The 15,151-nt window shown below is 47.9% G+C and overlaps 1 protein-coding gene across 4 annotated transcripts in view; it reads left to right on the top strand.

Moving 5' to 3' along the window:
• ANXA6 (annexin A6) overlaps positions 1–14,951 on the top strand; it is a 48,403-nt gene extending 33,452 nt beyond the window's left edge. For 3 of the 4 annotated variants that reach the window (XM_041749061.1, XM_041749062.1, XM_041749063.1), the window contains exons 19-26: positions 625–704; positions 1,256–1,309; positions 7,602–7,619; positions 8,396–8,489; positions 9,635–9,730; positions 11,124–11,182; positions 12,519–12,641; positions 14,533–14,951. In XM_041749061.1, coding sequence (XP_041604995.1) covers positions 625–704; positions 1,256–1,309; positions 7,602–7,619; positions 8,396–8,489; positions 9,635–9,730; positions 11,124–11,182; positions 12,519–12,641; positions 14,533–14,592 — 584 coding nt within the window. In that variant the 3' untranslated portion in view covers positions 14,593–14,951. The remainder of the gene's footprint in view (positions 1–624; positions 705–1,255; positions 1,310–7,601; positions 7,620–8,395; positions 8,490–9,634; positions 9,731–11,123; positions 11,183–12,518; positions 12,642–14,532) is intronic. The other variant, XM_041749064.1, reaches the window with a different exon arrangement.
• Positions 14,952–15,151: the final 200 nt, after the last annotated feature.

Raw genomic sequence — 15,151 nt, 5'->3', positions numbered from 1 at the left:
GCCCATCTCCCCTCTCTCAGGCATGAGGCTTTGCTAAGCCCCTGGTCGTGCCTGGCCCTGTGTCTGAGGAAAGGGAACCCTAGGCAGAGAGTCCCAGCTGGACGACTGCCTGGAGGCAGGGAGTGATTGGAGGGAGTGTCCAGACCTCTGTGGAGCAGGAGGATAGCTCCTGGGTAGGTGGCCTCTGCAGTCACTCTGGGCCCTCATTCAGAAGTCTGTGCTTGGTCAGACTATTATTTTGAAGAATCTTAAGTACCAGTCAAAAATGTTTAAACCTTGTAAGAAGCTCTTAGGATGGTAGCAATTTTGAGCAGAGGAATGATATGGCCAGAGCTTGTGGGTCTAGCACCTGTCTTAAAGGACGGAAGGTAGGAGAAGGAAGACAGGGTGGCTGTGATGCAGGAGAGGCAAGATTCCCGAAGCCCTCAGCTGGGATGGGGAGGGAGGTGATGAGCTGAAGGCATCCAGCCACAGTGGCACGACTGGATGCTCCCAAGAACCAACTACAAACTCCTTCATCCCTATCACCCCTGCCAACATGCTCTGGCTCAAGACTTAAGCTTCCAGAAGAAGCAACCCCCATCCTTACCCATCAACTGCCCACACCCGGTTTCTCTGTTTCAGACTATCACAAGTCCCTAGAGGATGCTCTGAGCTCAGACACGTCCGGCCACTTCAGGAGGATCCTGATCTCTCTGGCCACGGTGAGTGAGTTCATGGCCCCAGGCCTGCCTGGCCCCTGGAGGAGTTGGGAGGAGATCAGAGCCCACTTGTGATGAAGAAATGCTGTCCTCCCCACTTGCCTTCTCAGTCCCACTGCTAAGGCCATGACTGGCTTGTGTGAAGCTGTCTCTCAATGGTTCACTTTTCAAAGCTGGCCTGGTGCTACCTTCTCCAGGCAGCCCTTCCTGATGGCCCTCAGCCTGGCTTTTTGGGCCCCTGGCTGGCAGGACAAAGCCATGTGGGCGACCTGCATGTTACCTGCAAGTTACAAGTTTTCTTCACCATTGCTTGTATTCCTGCAGCCCAGACACTAGGCCCTGAGCTTACTGTGTCTGAGTTCCCTTGGGCTAAGTGCCTTCAAATGTAATGTTCACATCAGCCTCTCCTACTAAGGCAGGATTAGTGTCCCCATGTTCTAGCTGAGAAAGAGGGTTCAGAGAGGCAGAGCGGCTGAGCCAAGGTCCTGTGGCTGCTTGAGGGACCAAGAGGGTGGATGTTTGAGGACTGACCTTTCTCACCTATCCTGCTGCAGGGGAACCGAGAGGAGGGAGGAGAAGACCGGAACCAGGCCCGGGAAGATGCCCAGGTGAGAACACCCCACCACCACCACCCTGGGTAGCTCCAGCTAATGCCTGTCTGTGCCAGGCCCTGGCACTCTGGAAGTGGGGACAGCTCCTGGCAGGGATGTGGCTGATTTAATCAGTGTATCTGTAGACCCATGGACACCTTGCACCTCTCTACCCTTAGAAGCAAGACTTTGAGTATTTTCTCAACTTTAGAAACAATTCTAATGAGTATAGTGCTGGTCTTACTGGCATTTGTTGTGTGAAGAGAGTAGGCTGAGAGCTCTCAGACCTTCAGAGCTGGAAGGGACTTACAGACCACCCGGGTCAAACTCCTGTTACAGTGGGAAAATGGAAGCCCAGAGACGGGGAGTAACTTCTGAAAGTTACAAAGCAAGTCAGTGGCCCAGGTAGACTTGACCCAGTGAAGGCAGGTCTGGGAGCTTTCTGGGAAGGGGGTCTGAGTGCTAAAGGTCTGTTTTTTTTTATCTGTGAAATGGGACTAAGGTTGAAGGAAGTGTCCTGGAAGAACCTACACAATGAGTTCATCAAGGGCTGGGATCTTTGTTTTGCTCACTGATGTGTCCAAAGTGGCCACATGGTCAGAACTCAATAAATACTTATTAAATGAATCAGGGAGTCAAGGGTTCTCTTGGATGCTCTGCTTCTGCCATGCTGGGGAGCTCGATCTGGAGACGGTTTCTCATGGAGCCTGGATGGCCCCAAATCCATCATCCCTAAGGGTCCTAATAATTGGGCAGCCCTTCCTAAGGCCATGTGCACTCCCCCACTGACCTGCACCTTGCTTCCAGCACTCTCTGGCCTGGCCCAGGTCCAGGCATTGGGCACAGACACCAGAGACCAGGGATCTGGCTCCCTTCCTTGACAATTGGTGGGTTTGGAAAGAGCCCTGTTGGATTGGGAGTGGAGGTAGCCGCTCTGTGTCCACTCCACTGATAGAAAAGAATGGAGTGTTAGAGCAGCCCCTGGGCTAGAACAATTCTTGGCTATGACCTTGACAGTGGCAAAACTATAAAAATGCACACTAAGCACTGAGCATGATGCTAAGACTATTTTATACTTTATTATGCCCCCCTTATTCCTGGAGGAAAATGAAGATCCTAGCCAAGTGTATGCTTTCTGAGTGGCTGTGGCGTGATTTGAACCCAGGCCCGCCTGACTCCAAGGCTGCACTTAAATGTGGTTTTCCAGCTGCTTGTCGGTGTGTTTATGAGGGCTAGCCTGGGAACCCAGCCCCTAGGGTGGCCAGTTAAGGTCACATTTCATTCACTTATTCAACATGTATGTACTAAGTACTACTACAGACTGACTCATTGAGCCCTTGTTGGTCTTTGAACCTGGCTACCCCCTTGGAGCTCACCCCAAATCCACCATCCACCCTGAAATTCATCCTCTAGGTGATGCTGCTTCCCCAGGGCCTACCTATGGGGCTGTGCTTCCAGTTCTGGCCAGCAGGGGGCAGCGGTAGGCTGCCCTGGCAAACACCCTGCCAGCCTGAAGGGGTGAGAGAGAACCTGGGGGCGGGGAACAGGGGAGCCCTGCCCAACTCAGTTGCCTGTCCAGATTCACAGATGCTGGGCCCTGATTAGTCTTAGTGTGGACTCATTTTCTTAGAGCTAGAATGTTCGGTTTCTAAAGTAATACATATTCTTTTGTAGAAACTCTAGAAAATAGAGACAAGCCTAAAAGTCAATCCATAACCTACTAGTAACATTGTTAATATTTTGGCATATATCACCTAATTGTCTTTTTATATGTATATCTAAAAGTGGATTCCTGCTTTAGAACAGTTAGAAATGAGTATTCCATGAATACCATTCAAATTATCTTTAAAAACACATCACTTTTTAAAAAAAGATTTTATTTATGTATTCATGAGAGATACACAGAGAGGGGCAAAGACATAGGCAGAGGGAGAAGCAGGCTCCCTGCAGTGAGCCTGATGTGGGACTGGATCCCAGGACCCCGGCATCACAACCTGAGCTGAAGACAGACGCTCAACCACTGAGCCACCCAGGTGCCCCAAAACCAACATCACTTAATGGCTATGTACTATTCCATTTAAGAAGCTACTGCCAAGCTTTATTTCAACAGCCCCCTTCCTGGGCACCAACTCTTCCATCATATGTGGGAGTGTTTTTCTTAAATAGGTTTCTAGAGGTGAAATGGGAACACCAGAGGAAAACATACACAAAAACAGAAGGCATTAGATCTGCAAAGCCGGCTTCCTCCTGGGAAAATAACGCATAGGAGTACTTGGCACTGTTTGTGTCACGTTTCCTCCTTCCCCCACTCAATTCTGCATGTCTAGCACACCCCTGAGCTCTTGGAAGTCCAGGTCTGCTACCACAGTGCTTATGAGCGTGTGGTGTTCACCTTCATCCCACAGGGATTGCTGAAAGCTTCCTTCCCTCCCTCCATGATCCAGTCTGAGCAACAAACAACATAGGCAGTTTAATCCAGAGTGAAGTGAAGACCTGTGGCCAGTTTCAGATGATTCAATCCCCAGGCTATTATTTTTTAATATAACAGTTTTGCAGTTTTGTTGAAATATCCATATACCATGTTATTGGCCTATTGAAAGTGTACACTTCAGTGGCTTTTAGCGTCATCACAGACTTGCACAACCACCACCACAATCAATTTTAGAAAGAACCCAAGGAAACCCTGTATGTGTTCCTCATTTCCTCTCAGCCTTCCAGCCCTGCATAACCACTAATCTACTTTCTGCTCTATAAGTTTACCCATTCTGGTCATTTCATATAAATGGTGTCATACAGTACATGGCCCTTTGTGAGAATTTTCTTTCACTTAGTATTTTCAACATTCGTATTTAGCCTATGTCGTACTTCATTCTTTCTGCTACCTCGTTGCGTGGCTGTATCACCTTTTTGTAATCCGTTCACCAGCTACTTGACATTCGGGTTACTTCTCAAGAATAATGTTTGCTATAAACATGCATGTACTTGTTTTTGTGTGTACGTATATCTTTGTGTCTCTCAGGTAGATAGGAGTGGAATTGCCAGGTCATATGTTTACTCTATGTTTAACTTTTGGAGGAACTTCCCAGTTTAATTTTTGCGTGAAGTAGCTAGGCTAATAGGAAAAACCTCTGTGTTAAATATTTGGAAAATTGTTTGAGTAGCCCACTGCATTTTTCATATAACACATATTTTTGTCTTAAAGATGTTTTGAAAAAAATATGTCTGGGGTTCTCTGACCCAAATAAATGAAGAAGGCATGTTAGATTCTTTTTGATTTGATTTTTGTTGAGGAGGAGAAAGAGAGTTAGAGAAAGGGGGAGGGGCAGAGGGAGAGAAGGGGTGGGTTTTTTTGCATTTTTAAAAATTGTATTTAAATTCAATTAACAGGGGATCCCTGGGTAGCGCAGCGGTTTGGTGCCTGCCTTTGGCCCAGGGCTCGATCCTGGAGACCCGGGATCGAATCCCACATCGGGCTCCTGGTGCATGGAGCCTGCTTCTCCCTCTGCCTGTGTCTCTGCCTCTCTCTCTCTCTCTCTCTCTCTCTCATAAATAAATAAATTAAAAAATAAATAAATAAATAAATTCAATTAACGTATAATGTATTACTGGTTTCAGAGCTAGAGGTCAGTGATTCATTAGTCTTACATAATACCCAGTGCTCATTACATCATGTGCCCTCCTTAATGTCTATCACCCAGTTACCCCATCCCCCATCCCTCTCCCCTCTAGCAACCATTTATTTCCTATGATTAAGAATCTCATGGTTTGTCTCCCTCTCTGATTTTGTCTTGTTTTACTTTCCTCTCCCCATGATCCTCTGTTTTGTTTCTTAAATTCCACATGAGTGAGATCATATGGTAATTGTCTTTCTCTGATTGGCTTATTTCGCTTAGCATAATACCCTCTAGGTCCAATCATATTGTTGCAAATGGCAATATTTCATTTTCTGATGGCTGAGTAGTATTCCACTGTGTGTGTGTGTTTGTGTGTGTGTGTCTGTGTATACACACACCACATCTTCTTTATCCATCCATTTGTCAATCGACATCTGAGCTCTTTCCATAGTTTGGCTGTTGTGGACATTGCTGCTATAGACATTGGGATGCAGGTGCCCCTTCAGATCACTACATTTGTGTCTTTAGGAGAAATACCTAGTAGTGCAATTGCTGGGTCGTAGGGTAGCTCTATTTTCAACTTTTTGAGGAACCTCCATACTGTTTTCCAGAGTGTCTGCACCAGCTTGCATTCCCACCAACAGTATAAAAGGGCTCTCCTTCCTCTGCATCCTTGCCAATATCTCTTGTTTCCTGACTTGTTCATTTAAGCCATTCTGACTGGTGTGATGTGGTAGGAGAGAATCTTAAGCAGGCTCCACACCCAACTCGGAGCCTGATATATGGCCTGATCTCATGACTCTGAGATTATGACCTGAGCTAAAATCAAGAGTCAGATGCTTAACTGACTCAGCCACCCAGGTGCCCGTTTTGTTTGATTTTTAAAATATCTCCCTCTCTTAAAAAAAAAATCATATATATATATATATATATATATATATATATATACACACACACATACATACCAGGTATTTTTTAGCCTCACTTTTTAAAATTGTGGTAAAATGCACATGACACATAACAGAGCCTGACACATAGTAAAATGTGCCATCTCAACCATTTTTAACTGTGTATAGTTTAGTGACGTCAAGTACATCCACATTGTGCAACGATCACCACCATCCATCTCCAGAACTCTTTTCATCTTGTAAAACTGAAACTGTGTACTCATGAAACCGTAACTGCCCATCCTCCTCCCCCAGCCCCTGGCAACCACCATTCTACCTTCTATCTCTGAGTCTGACTATGCTAGGCACCATGTGTCTAGTTGCAATCATATAATATTTACCCATTTGTAACTGGCTTATTTCACTTACCGTGATATGTTCAAGTTTCACCTAGGTTTTTAATATAGACAGGGATGAATAAAAACCAGAAATATCCCATGATCCCAGTGGCCCTGGTAACTCCTATTTGACATTAAAATAAAACATAAAAAGAACATATTTGTGTGTTGAGAAAATGTAAACTTAAAACTTAAAGAAAAATAAAATGCAAAAGCTTTCCCAGCCCTTCTCCTCAAAGGTAACCACTGTCCATGGCATTGACCAGACCTCTAGCATGACTTCCCTGCAAATAAGTACGAGTGAGTGTTATTTTACCTTTTCTTATCTAGATAAAAGGAACACTGTTAGAAACACTATGCTATACTTCACTTTTTTGCTTAATTTAAAGGGAGACTCTCCTTATCAGCACTGTAGACCAGTCTCATTCTTTCTAATAGCTGTGTGGATTTCCATTATTGGATAACCATAGTCTGTTTAACAAATCATCTACTAGTAGTTTCCATTTTTTCTCTATTACAAAGAATGCTGCAGTAAACACCCTTGTATTGTATCTTCAAAGGCTTTGGCTAATATATCAGTAAAGGTGCATTGTTAGCAATGTAATTACTTGATCAAATGTCACATGCATTTAAAATGTCGAAAGACATTGCCAATTTATATAATGAAAAGAAGTTTCTAAAGCCCAGGCTATTGTAAAGTTTGTAAAGAGGATGGTTTGGATCTGCCCAATAGAATCAAGTGGTCGATGGGGTTTCAGGGGAACAGGCAAAGGCAAAACCCAGTCTGGGGCACACAAGGCTGGCTGTGTTTTGCTCCCTGACACTCCAGGGCACTGCTCCTTGTCTAACTAAATAGTGTCCTAATGACTCAGCATAATGCAGTGATCAAGTCACCCTTGTAGAATGACTAGACAGCTGGCTTTTCCCACCTGATTTTGGCTGTAGGCCCCCCTCCCTCCCAGCCTCAGCTTCCCTGTCTCTCCCACCTGTAACATGAGGGGGTAAAATAATGAGTCTCAGACTCCTTATGGTAAAGGCTGTGGGGGATTCAGCGCTTCTCTTGCTCCAACTTCTGGGGCGGCTCTTTGGAGACAGGAAGGCTGAGGGCCGGAGTCGCCCTGGGTGGCCGGGAGTGACAGGTACAGTGCCCTGTTCTGTGTCCTCCTCACCCCCTCAGGCAAACACTTTAAAGTTAATTCCCAGGCCTATCGTCATTTGGAGCTCCAACTTAAAGATCAGGGAAAGGTGTTTCCCTCCTCCTTGCCCACTGCCCACCCCCACCCCCCGCAACCCCCAGCTAGGTCCCTGCCCTTGCACCCAGGGCCCCAGAGCCACCCTCTCCTGGTCTCCTCTGCCTCCTCTGACTCAAGCCTTCCCTCTCTTCCCTCCTCTCTCTCCTCCCCACTCTCAGGTGGCTGCTGAGATCTTGGTGAGTGTCCTGTTCTTCATGGGGATTTTCACGGCTTCTCCGAGTGAGGGCTGAATGGCTGTGGCTCTGGGCGGGCTGAGTGGCCAGTCAGGCAGTGGTTGGGGGGCTTGCCCATAGGTTCTCTCTCTCCCTTTCAGGGCCTCTTAAGAGTCCCACTGGGTAAAAAATGGGCCAGGCAAGTGTTTCCCAAATTTCAGCCACTTACCTCCCACATGATTTGTGCTACATACCACCAGCTGTGAGTATTTTTCTTTAAACGAACCCCTTTTAATCCGAAATGAATTCTTTTCAAGGGAAATTTAATGTTGATATAAATGGAACTAGTAGCTGGCTGGAAGATCATTGTGGAAACACGTGTATGTGGTGTGTTACACTATGTTTGCTCGCTGACCGCACTTGGGGAAACACTGGCTAGGCTATTTGCTTGCACGTGGGCAGGAACACTTCCTCAGAGAGGCTTTCAGAAGGGGCTTAAGGAAGGAAGACTACTGAGTCCCCTTGCCCAGTGCCGTTTGCCCTCCCTGGGGCCCCAGTCTCGAGGTCCTGAGGTCAGAGTGGAAGTGCCTCCTGCTCAGCCCCTCTGTCAGTCCAGAGGGTTCCTGGGAGTTGGAGGAGGGGATGTGGAGGCTGAGGGATGAAGGGGCCAATGTCAGCCTCCTGAGGTGGGTTGGCCCAGCTTCTAACCGCCCTCGGCCTAGGTGAAGACGTGAAGGTGAATAATAACCAAGGCTTTCTGGTATCTTCCCTCCCAAATCCTTCCCACCTGGGATCTGCAGGAAATAGCAGACACACCCAGTGGAGACAAAACTTCCCTGGAGACGCGTTTCATGACGATCCTGTGCACGCGTAGCTATCCGCACCTCCGGAGAGGTGAGGTCTCAGTCCCTCCCCTTCCCAATGCAGCAGGAAGATGCTCCAATCTGATGGGAGCCTCTTAGCTCTCTATGACAAGAGGAGCCAGGTGTCCACCCAGCCATTCCTCACGCAAGCAGTGGAATATTGTGGCTGGTGGGGAGTTTGGTCCTGGCTCTACTTCTAACATTCACCCTCAGGCCAACTCCCCTCACCTCCTTAGAGAAGCAGGTGGGATGCCTGGGATACAGGATGACAGTGGCTGTCACCTCCAAGGCCACTCCAGCAGATTGGTGGTGGCTCCTTCCAATGCTGTGCTGAGGATTCAGAGGTTCAGTGTCACGGCCCTTTGATAATGTCTGCCAGGAACAAAGCAATGAGGGGTGCTGATGGCACAAGGACCACAGACAAGTCTTTGAACCCCAGGCGGCCACATGCACAGGGTGAACCTGTATATGGTGGCCCTGACATTAGGTGCTCAGGAAGTGCCCTATAAAATACTTAAGGGGCTTTAGCGTAGTGGCTGAAAGAACAGACTTGGGAGCTGAATTGCCCTAATTTGAATCTCCCATTTATCGGCTATATCACTTTGGGCAAGTTTGTGAATATCTGTGCCTTAATTGCCTTATATGTCAATTGGGATTGTACTCCTACCTTATGTGATTGTTGTAAAGATACAAAAAAATATAATGCATGAAGAGGACTTAGCATAATGCCTGGCACATAGTAATTTTCTGTGTCCTCCTGATTATTTACATTAATCTCCATCCTAACCTGACACAGGAGGAAGGTGAGGCCCAGAAGGGGGGAGGAGTTTTCCCAAGGTCATTCAGTGGGCTCGGGACAGAGCCTTGACTAGGATCCAAGCTCAGGTTTTGCTACCCCAGCCCAGGTTCCTAGAAGTCATCTGAGGCTCTGGGGCAGCATCTGACTTGACACAGATTTGGCTCTGAGCCCAAGGCAGCCTTGACGTCAGAATTTCCCTCCCACAATGATCCTGCCCAGTGCACTTGGACCTGGGCTACAGCCATACCTGCTGTCTGTTTCTCCTTTTCAGGGGCATGCCTTGGGAGGGGAGCTAGGTGGGCAGGGAAGGGGCAATATCTCCCCACCCTCAGAACTGAAGCTCACCCCCCCACCTGCGGGGCTTCTCTTGGGGCCAGTCTTCCAGGAGTTTGTCAAGATGACCAACTATGACGTGGAGCATACCATCAAGAAGGAGATGTCCGGGGATGTCAGGGACGTGTTTGTGGCCATCGGTAACTTATGGGGACTGAGGGAAGGGGCTGGATATCCCGGGAAAGGGCTGGGGGCACTGGGAATGTGGCCAGAGTCCCTGGGCAAGTGTGGCCTTGGCCGTTTCCTAAGCTCCTAGTACTAGAGAATAAACCCAAGCGCCGTGGGGGGGATCCTGCCAATGCTTGGTTGGCAGGATTAGTGTGAGGCCTTGTTCCAGGCTACAGGGCAGGATGATAGAACAGCTCTCCCTGGGTAGGACAGTGGCAGGGTGAATAGGGCACAGTGTTCTGCAGGACTAGGGTGTATACACACACACACACACACACACACACACACACACACACACACACACGCTGTACATGAGGAGTTAGGAGGGTTGGTGTATGATGTGACCTTTCCCATGGGTTCCCGAGCTGGTGCATGACCCATATCTCAAGTGACCATGCATTTGGGGTATGCAACTCAACCTCTTGCCCCCTGCCCCCCTCACAGAGATACTTTTATATCCAGGGTCACTCTGGCTTTCCGGTACTGGTTTCTGACTCCTTCTCTTGAGCTGCCTGCATGGGCCCCAGAGTCTTGATATCCAGCAGCTGTTGAGGGCTAGAGCCCCCTAGGCCTTGAGAAGGGACTGGGACTGGTGCAGCCAGGCAGACATTGTCTGGGGTGGGGGGTGAGTGGGGAGCAGAGGCTGCCAGCACAGCCGGAGTATGCAAGCTCTGGGGTAACACCCACCCAGGGCTAGGCCCAGTGCCTTAAATCACACCAGCAGACAGTCATCCTCTGACACAGTCTTCCTCTAAATCAGTAGTTCTCCAGAATGAGGCTGCAGCAGAGTAGGAGACCAGTCATTCTGGTTTGTACTAAAACCAGGAATGTCCCAGGCAGAGTGGGACAGTCTGGTCACCCCTTCAGGGTTGCAGTCTTAGCACATCTAGGGTGGGTCATGAGAATTTGCATTTCTGCTGGGTTCCCAGACACTGCTGCGGAGCTGTCCAGGAACTGTGCTTTGAGAACTGCTGCTCAAAATATTTCTTGGATTTGAGTTAGGGCAGTGCCTAAAATCCGAGTTTTAAACAAGTTCTCTGGTGATTCTGAGGCACTTAGAAGTTTGAGGCACCATGCCTTGGGTTGATGAGGGCCTTCTTCCCTTTGAGTCCTCCACCAACCTTGGCTAGCTGCAGGCCCCTTAGCAGGAAGTGAGTTGCGACCCAGGGAGAGGCAAGTCGAGGGATGAGCCAGAGGAGGTGGCATCGGGAAGGGGGAGTGAAGGCTTGAGTATGACCCAGGGGTTGGCCGTGACCTGCAGGCCCAGGCCCAGGCCTTGGGAGAGGAGGGGGAGAACACAGCCCCGCCCAGCGTCTGGGCAGCCCGCCCCTGACCAACTGTCCTGCGTCTCTCTCTTCCTACCAGTTCAAAGCGTCAAGAACAAGCCTCTCTTCTTTGCCGACAAACTTTACAAGTCCATGAAGGTAAACAATTTGCTTGTCTCTTCCCCTTCAGCGCTTCTGCCCACCCACAAACCTAGATGTGCACAGGCGCCCCCCATCCTGGTCAGGACTGGTGGCAACTGTTTCCACCCACTTAATGTTTATCAGTGTCTGCCCTGTGTCTGGTTCTAGGATAGGAGTTCTCATCTGGAGGGTGATCTTGTCCCCTGGGGAACATTTGGCAATACTCAGATGCATTGTGGTCTCCAGTACTTGGGGAGTGTTGCTGCTAGCATCTGGAGGGATGAGAGTGGGGGTGCCACTCAACATCCTATAATGCATAGGATGGATCCCTGCAACAAAGAAGGAGATGGCCCCAAATGCTGAGGTGGAGAACCTTGCTCTGGGAGAGACTCTGTCTCTGCCCCCTCGGAGCTCACTGTCTAGCAGGTGACACAGTGTCTCCTGTGACATATGATCACAGAGTTGGCCAGTGCTGGACTCTGGGACCAGCCCTGGCTTCCTGAAAACCCAGGCCACTCTGGTCACCTTCTCTGCCCAGCAAGTGGAGTCTCAGCTGCTAACAGAGTCTCAGCCTGCTGGGCAGGCTATTTGGTGGGAGTGAGCCTGAGACGCCTCTCAGCCTGCAGTCACCAAACATGACGGCCATTTATTGAGCACTCACCATATGCCAGCTTTGACTCCTAAGCTGGTGTTCCTGAGATCCCTCGGGGCAGAAGTAGGCCCTGGCTTCCTACGCATTCCACATCCTGTGCCTGCTTCTTGGGCCCCCTGTGAGTTGCTCAGGGCTGCTTTAACAAATTACCACAGATTGAGTCTCGATGATGGAAATTTTATTTTCTCGTGGTTCAGGAGGCCAGATGTCAAAAATGAAGGCGTTAGGTTCCTTTTGGAGGCTCTGAAGGGAAAACCCTCCCATGTGTCTCTCCCAACTCCTGGTGGTTGCCAGGAATCCTGGCTTATCGATGCGTTCCCTCAGGCTCTGCCTTTATCTTCACATGGTCTTCTCTGTGTATATACCCATGTGTCCTATTCTTACAAGGACACCAGTTGTTGGATCTGCAGCGTGCCCTCAACTCATTACATGTGCAAAGACCCCATTTCCAAATTAGGTCACGTTGCAAGGTTCCAGGTGGATGTGAGTTTTGGCAGCACACCATTCAACTCATACAGGTTGTTTTTGCCTGTCTGGCCAGCCCTAGTCACAGTGGAATCTGAGTCAGGACTATTTTTGGAAGACAGAACACTGGTTTAGGAGGGAAAATGAAGAGAAGCAGATGGCCACCCATGAGTTCTTGCCTGACATGACCCTATTCCTCCTCCTGCCCTGTGTCTCCCTCTCACCTGGTTCCACCAGGGTGCTGGCACAGATGAGAAGACCCTCACCAGGATCATGGTCTCCCGGAGTGAGATTGACCTGCTCAATATTCGGCGGGAGTTCATTGAGAAATATGACAAGTCTCTCCACCAAGCCATTGAAGTAAGGGGGAAGGGCTAGGGATGGGTGGGGCAGGATGTGAGTGTCAGATCCCTGACCACGGGATTATAAGTCCTTTCTAGTCCCACAGTCTTTTCCTCAACGAGTTCTCTCTGAGAACAGCCAGGATGTTGATAAAGACATACTTCATTGTATATACCAAAATAAATTCCACATGACTCAAAGGTTTATTTATTTTTTTGACTCAAAGGTTTATTATAATGAAGGATTTCTAAATAAAATAGCCCATTTTTTTGTTTTTAAAAGACAACTTTATTGAAGCATTATTTATGTACCATAAAGTTCACTTGCTTTAAGGTGCATTCAATATTTTTTTAGTAAACTTAATGAGTTTAGAACATTTCCATCACCCCACTAAGGTCCCTTGTATCTGCTTACTTATTTCCACCGCTGCCCAAGGCACCCATCGGGTGGCTTTCTATCTCTATAGGTTTGCTTTTTCTGAGTATTTCATAGAAATAGAATCACGTGATATGTGATCTTTTGTGTCTGACATCTTTCGCTTACGGGGCCGGTTTGTTTTCTTTTGTCTTCGAGGTTGGCCAAGATCTTAAAGTTTGATACTGTGCTTGGTTGACAAGACTGTGGGAGATCTCATAGCAACCTCACACAGACTTGGTGGGGATGTACGCTGGTAGCACATCTTTGGAGGGTAGTTTGGCAGTTTTCAAAATTTTAAATGTATACACTTTGAACTTGGTGATTCTGCATATGGGAACTGATCCTACTTCCCACAGATGTGGAGGAGAATATTTATTATTATATTATTATATTATTATTATATTATAATAATATATATTATATATTATATTATATATAATATTTATATATTATATTTATTATTTGTATTATTATTTATTTATTATATTATAATATATATTATATATGTATTATATATAATATATTATATTATCATTATATTATTATTATATTTATTATTGTTTATAGTAGCAAAAGACTGGAAGCTTTCCGTACAGAACTGGTTAAGGACAGTGTGGGTATATCCATAAGATAGGATACAATACTACCATGACGAAGTATAAGGAGGCTCTATCTGCTGATTTGGGATGTTCCCTAAGTCAAAAAAATATGGCCCAGAAGAGTGTGAATGCTGTGTGTCCATGTGTGTAGAAAAGGACATCCAGTGCCTATGCTTATTAGTACATGCACAGACTCTTGCTGGAAACCCAGATAAGAAACTAGTGACCATGTCTCTCTCTTCCTTTGGGGAGAAGGGGGTCAGGGATGGGAGATTTTTATTGTATAATCTTTCCTTGGACTTACGTTGTTTATAATACTCATTTTTGAAATCAAATACCAAAAACTACAAAAGAAAGGAAAAACAGCATAGATGATAAAAATGACAGGAACCTCTCTAAAGGGAGGGAGAGTCTGGCCTCCCATAGTTCGACTGTCAGCCAGGCATTATGATGTGTCATAGAGACAGTGCTGCTCACATAAATTCCTGCAAGGGCCTGGGGCTCAGCAAGTGTTCCATAGCATTTGTTCAAATGAGGGGTCTTGTTCACACATGTGGGAGGAGGAAGGCAAGAACCGAGAACAAGAATGCTTCCCAGAGGAGGGGGCATCAAAGGGCAGGCAGGATCTGGGGGGAGTACAGAGGGCAGCGTACTGGATAAAGGAGAGGTAGGTATTAAAATAGGAAGATGAACCAAGACACTTCCAGAAGCGGGGGCTGGGGGTGAAGCCAGACCACAAAAAAACCATTTTCCTGAGGATAGTGGGGAGCCACAGAAGGGATATAGTCATATTTCTGTGTTTGGGAGACATGAGGCTAACAGCAGCTAGGAGGAAGGGGCGTTGAGGCCATTGGGATTGTTTTCACTCACCGTTCTCCCTCTGCTCCTCCCAGGGTGACACCTCTGGAGACTTCCTGAAGGCCTTGCTGGCCATCTGTGGAGGCGAGGACTAGGGCCACCAGCTTTGGCCAGCACCTCTGCCAAGAAGCGGTCAGCAGCACCAGCCGCCATGGCCAAGCCTGATCGCTCCGGAGACTAAGGGAGGGACGGGGTGGGGGGAGGCGATCAGGGGTGGGCTCTTGTCTTCAACTGGGGTTTAGGGAAGGCTCCCCTCCCACAGGCCACTGAAGGCCCAGCACGGTCACTCCTGCTCACGTGTGAGCAGCTGAAGAACCGTAGCCACAAATCCCATCCATCTCCACTCCCCATCTTCCTCCTCCTCAGCTCATCCCGGCTTCCATCCCTTGCTGCAGCCACTGCCCTGGTTCGGGCTTTGTCGAATCGTAAACATACTGAGCCTCTGTCTGTGAAATGAGTGGAGTGTGTGCTTTGAATGGTGGGGTGTGGGGCCCACTGAGTGTTCTCGGGCAGGGGAGGGGCGGGTTAATGTCTTCCGGCCAATTGCCAGGCCTCCCACAGTTTCACCACCCACCCCCATTCAGGTTTTTGTTTGAGAGACAGAACCAGGAATCTGGATACCTGGGTTCAAATTTGCACCTGCCACGCATGCGC

This window comes from Vulpes lagopus, chromosome 3 (genome assembly GCF_018345385.1).
Source record: "Vulpes lagopus strain Blue_001 chromosome 3, ASM1834538v1, whole genome shotgun sequence".
NCBI lineage: Eukaryota > Metazoa > Chordata > Mammalia > Carnivora > Canidae > Vulpes > Vulpes lagopus.
Note: the sequence above shows the minus strand (reverse complement) of the source record. Positions and strands in the feature narration are given on the sequence as shown.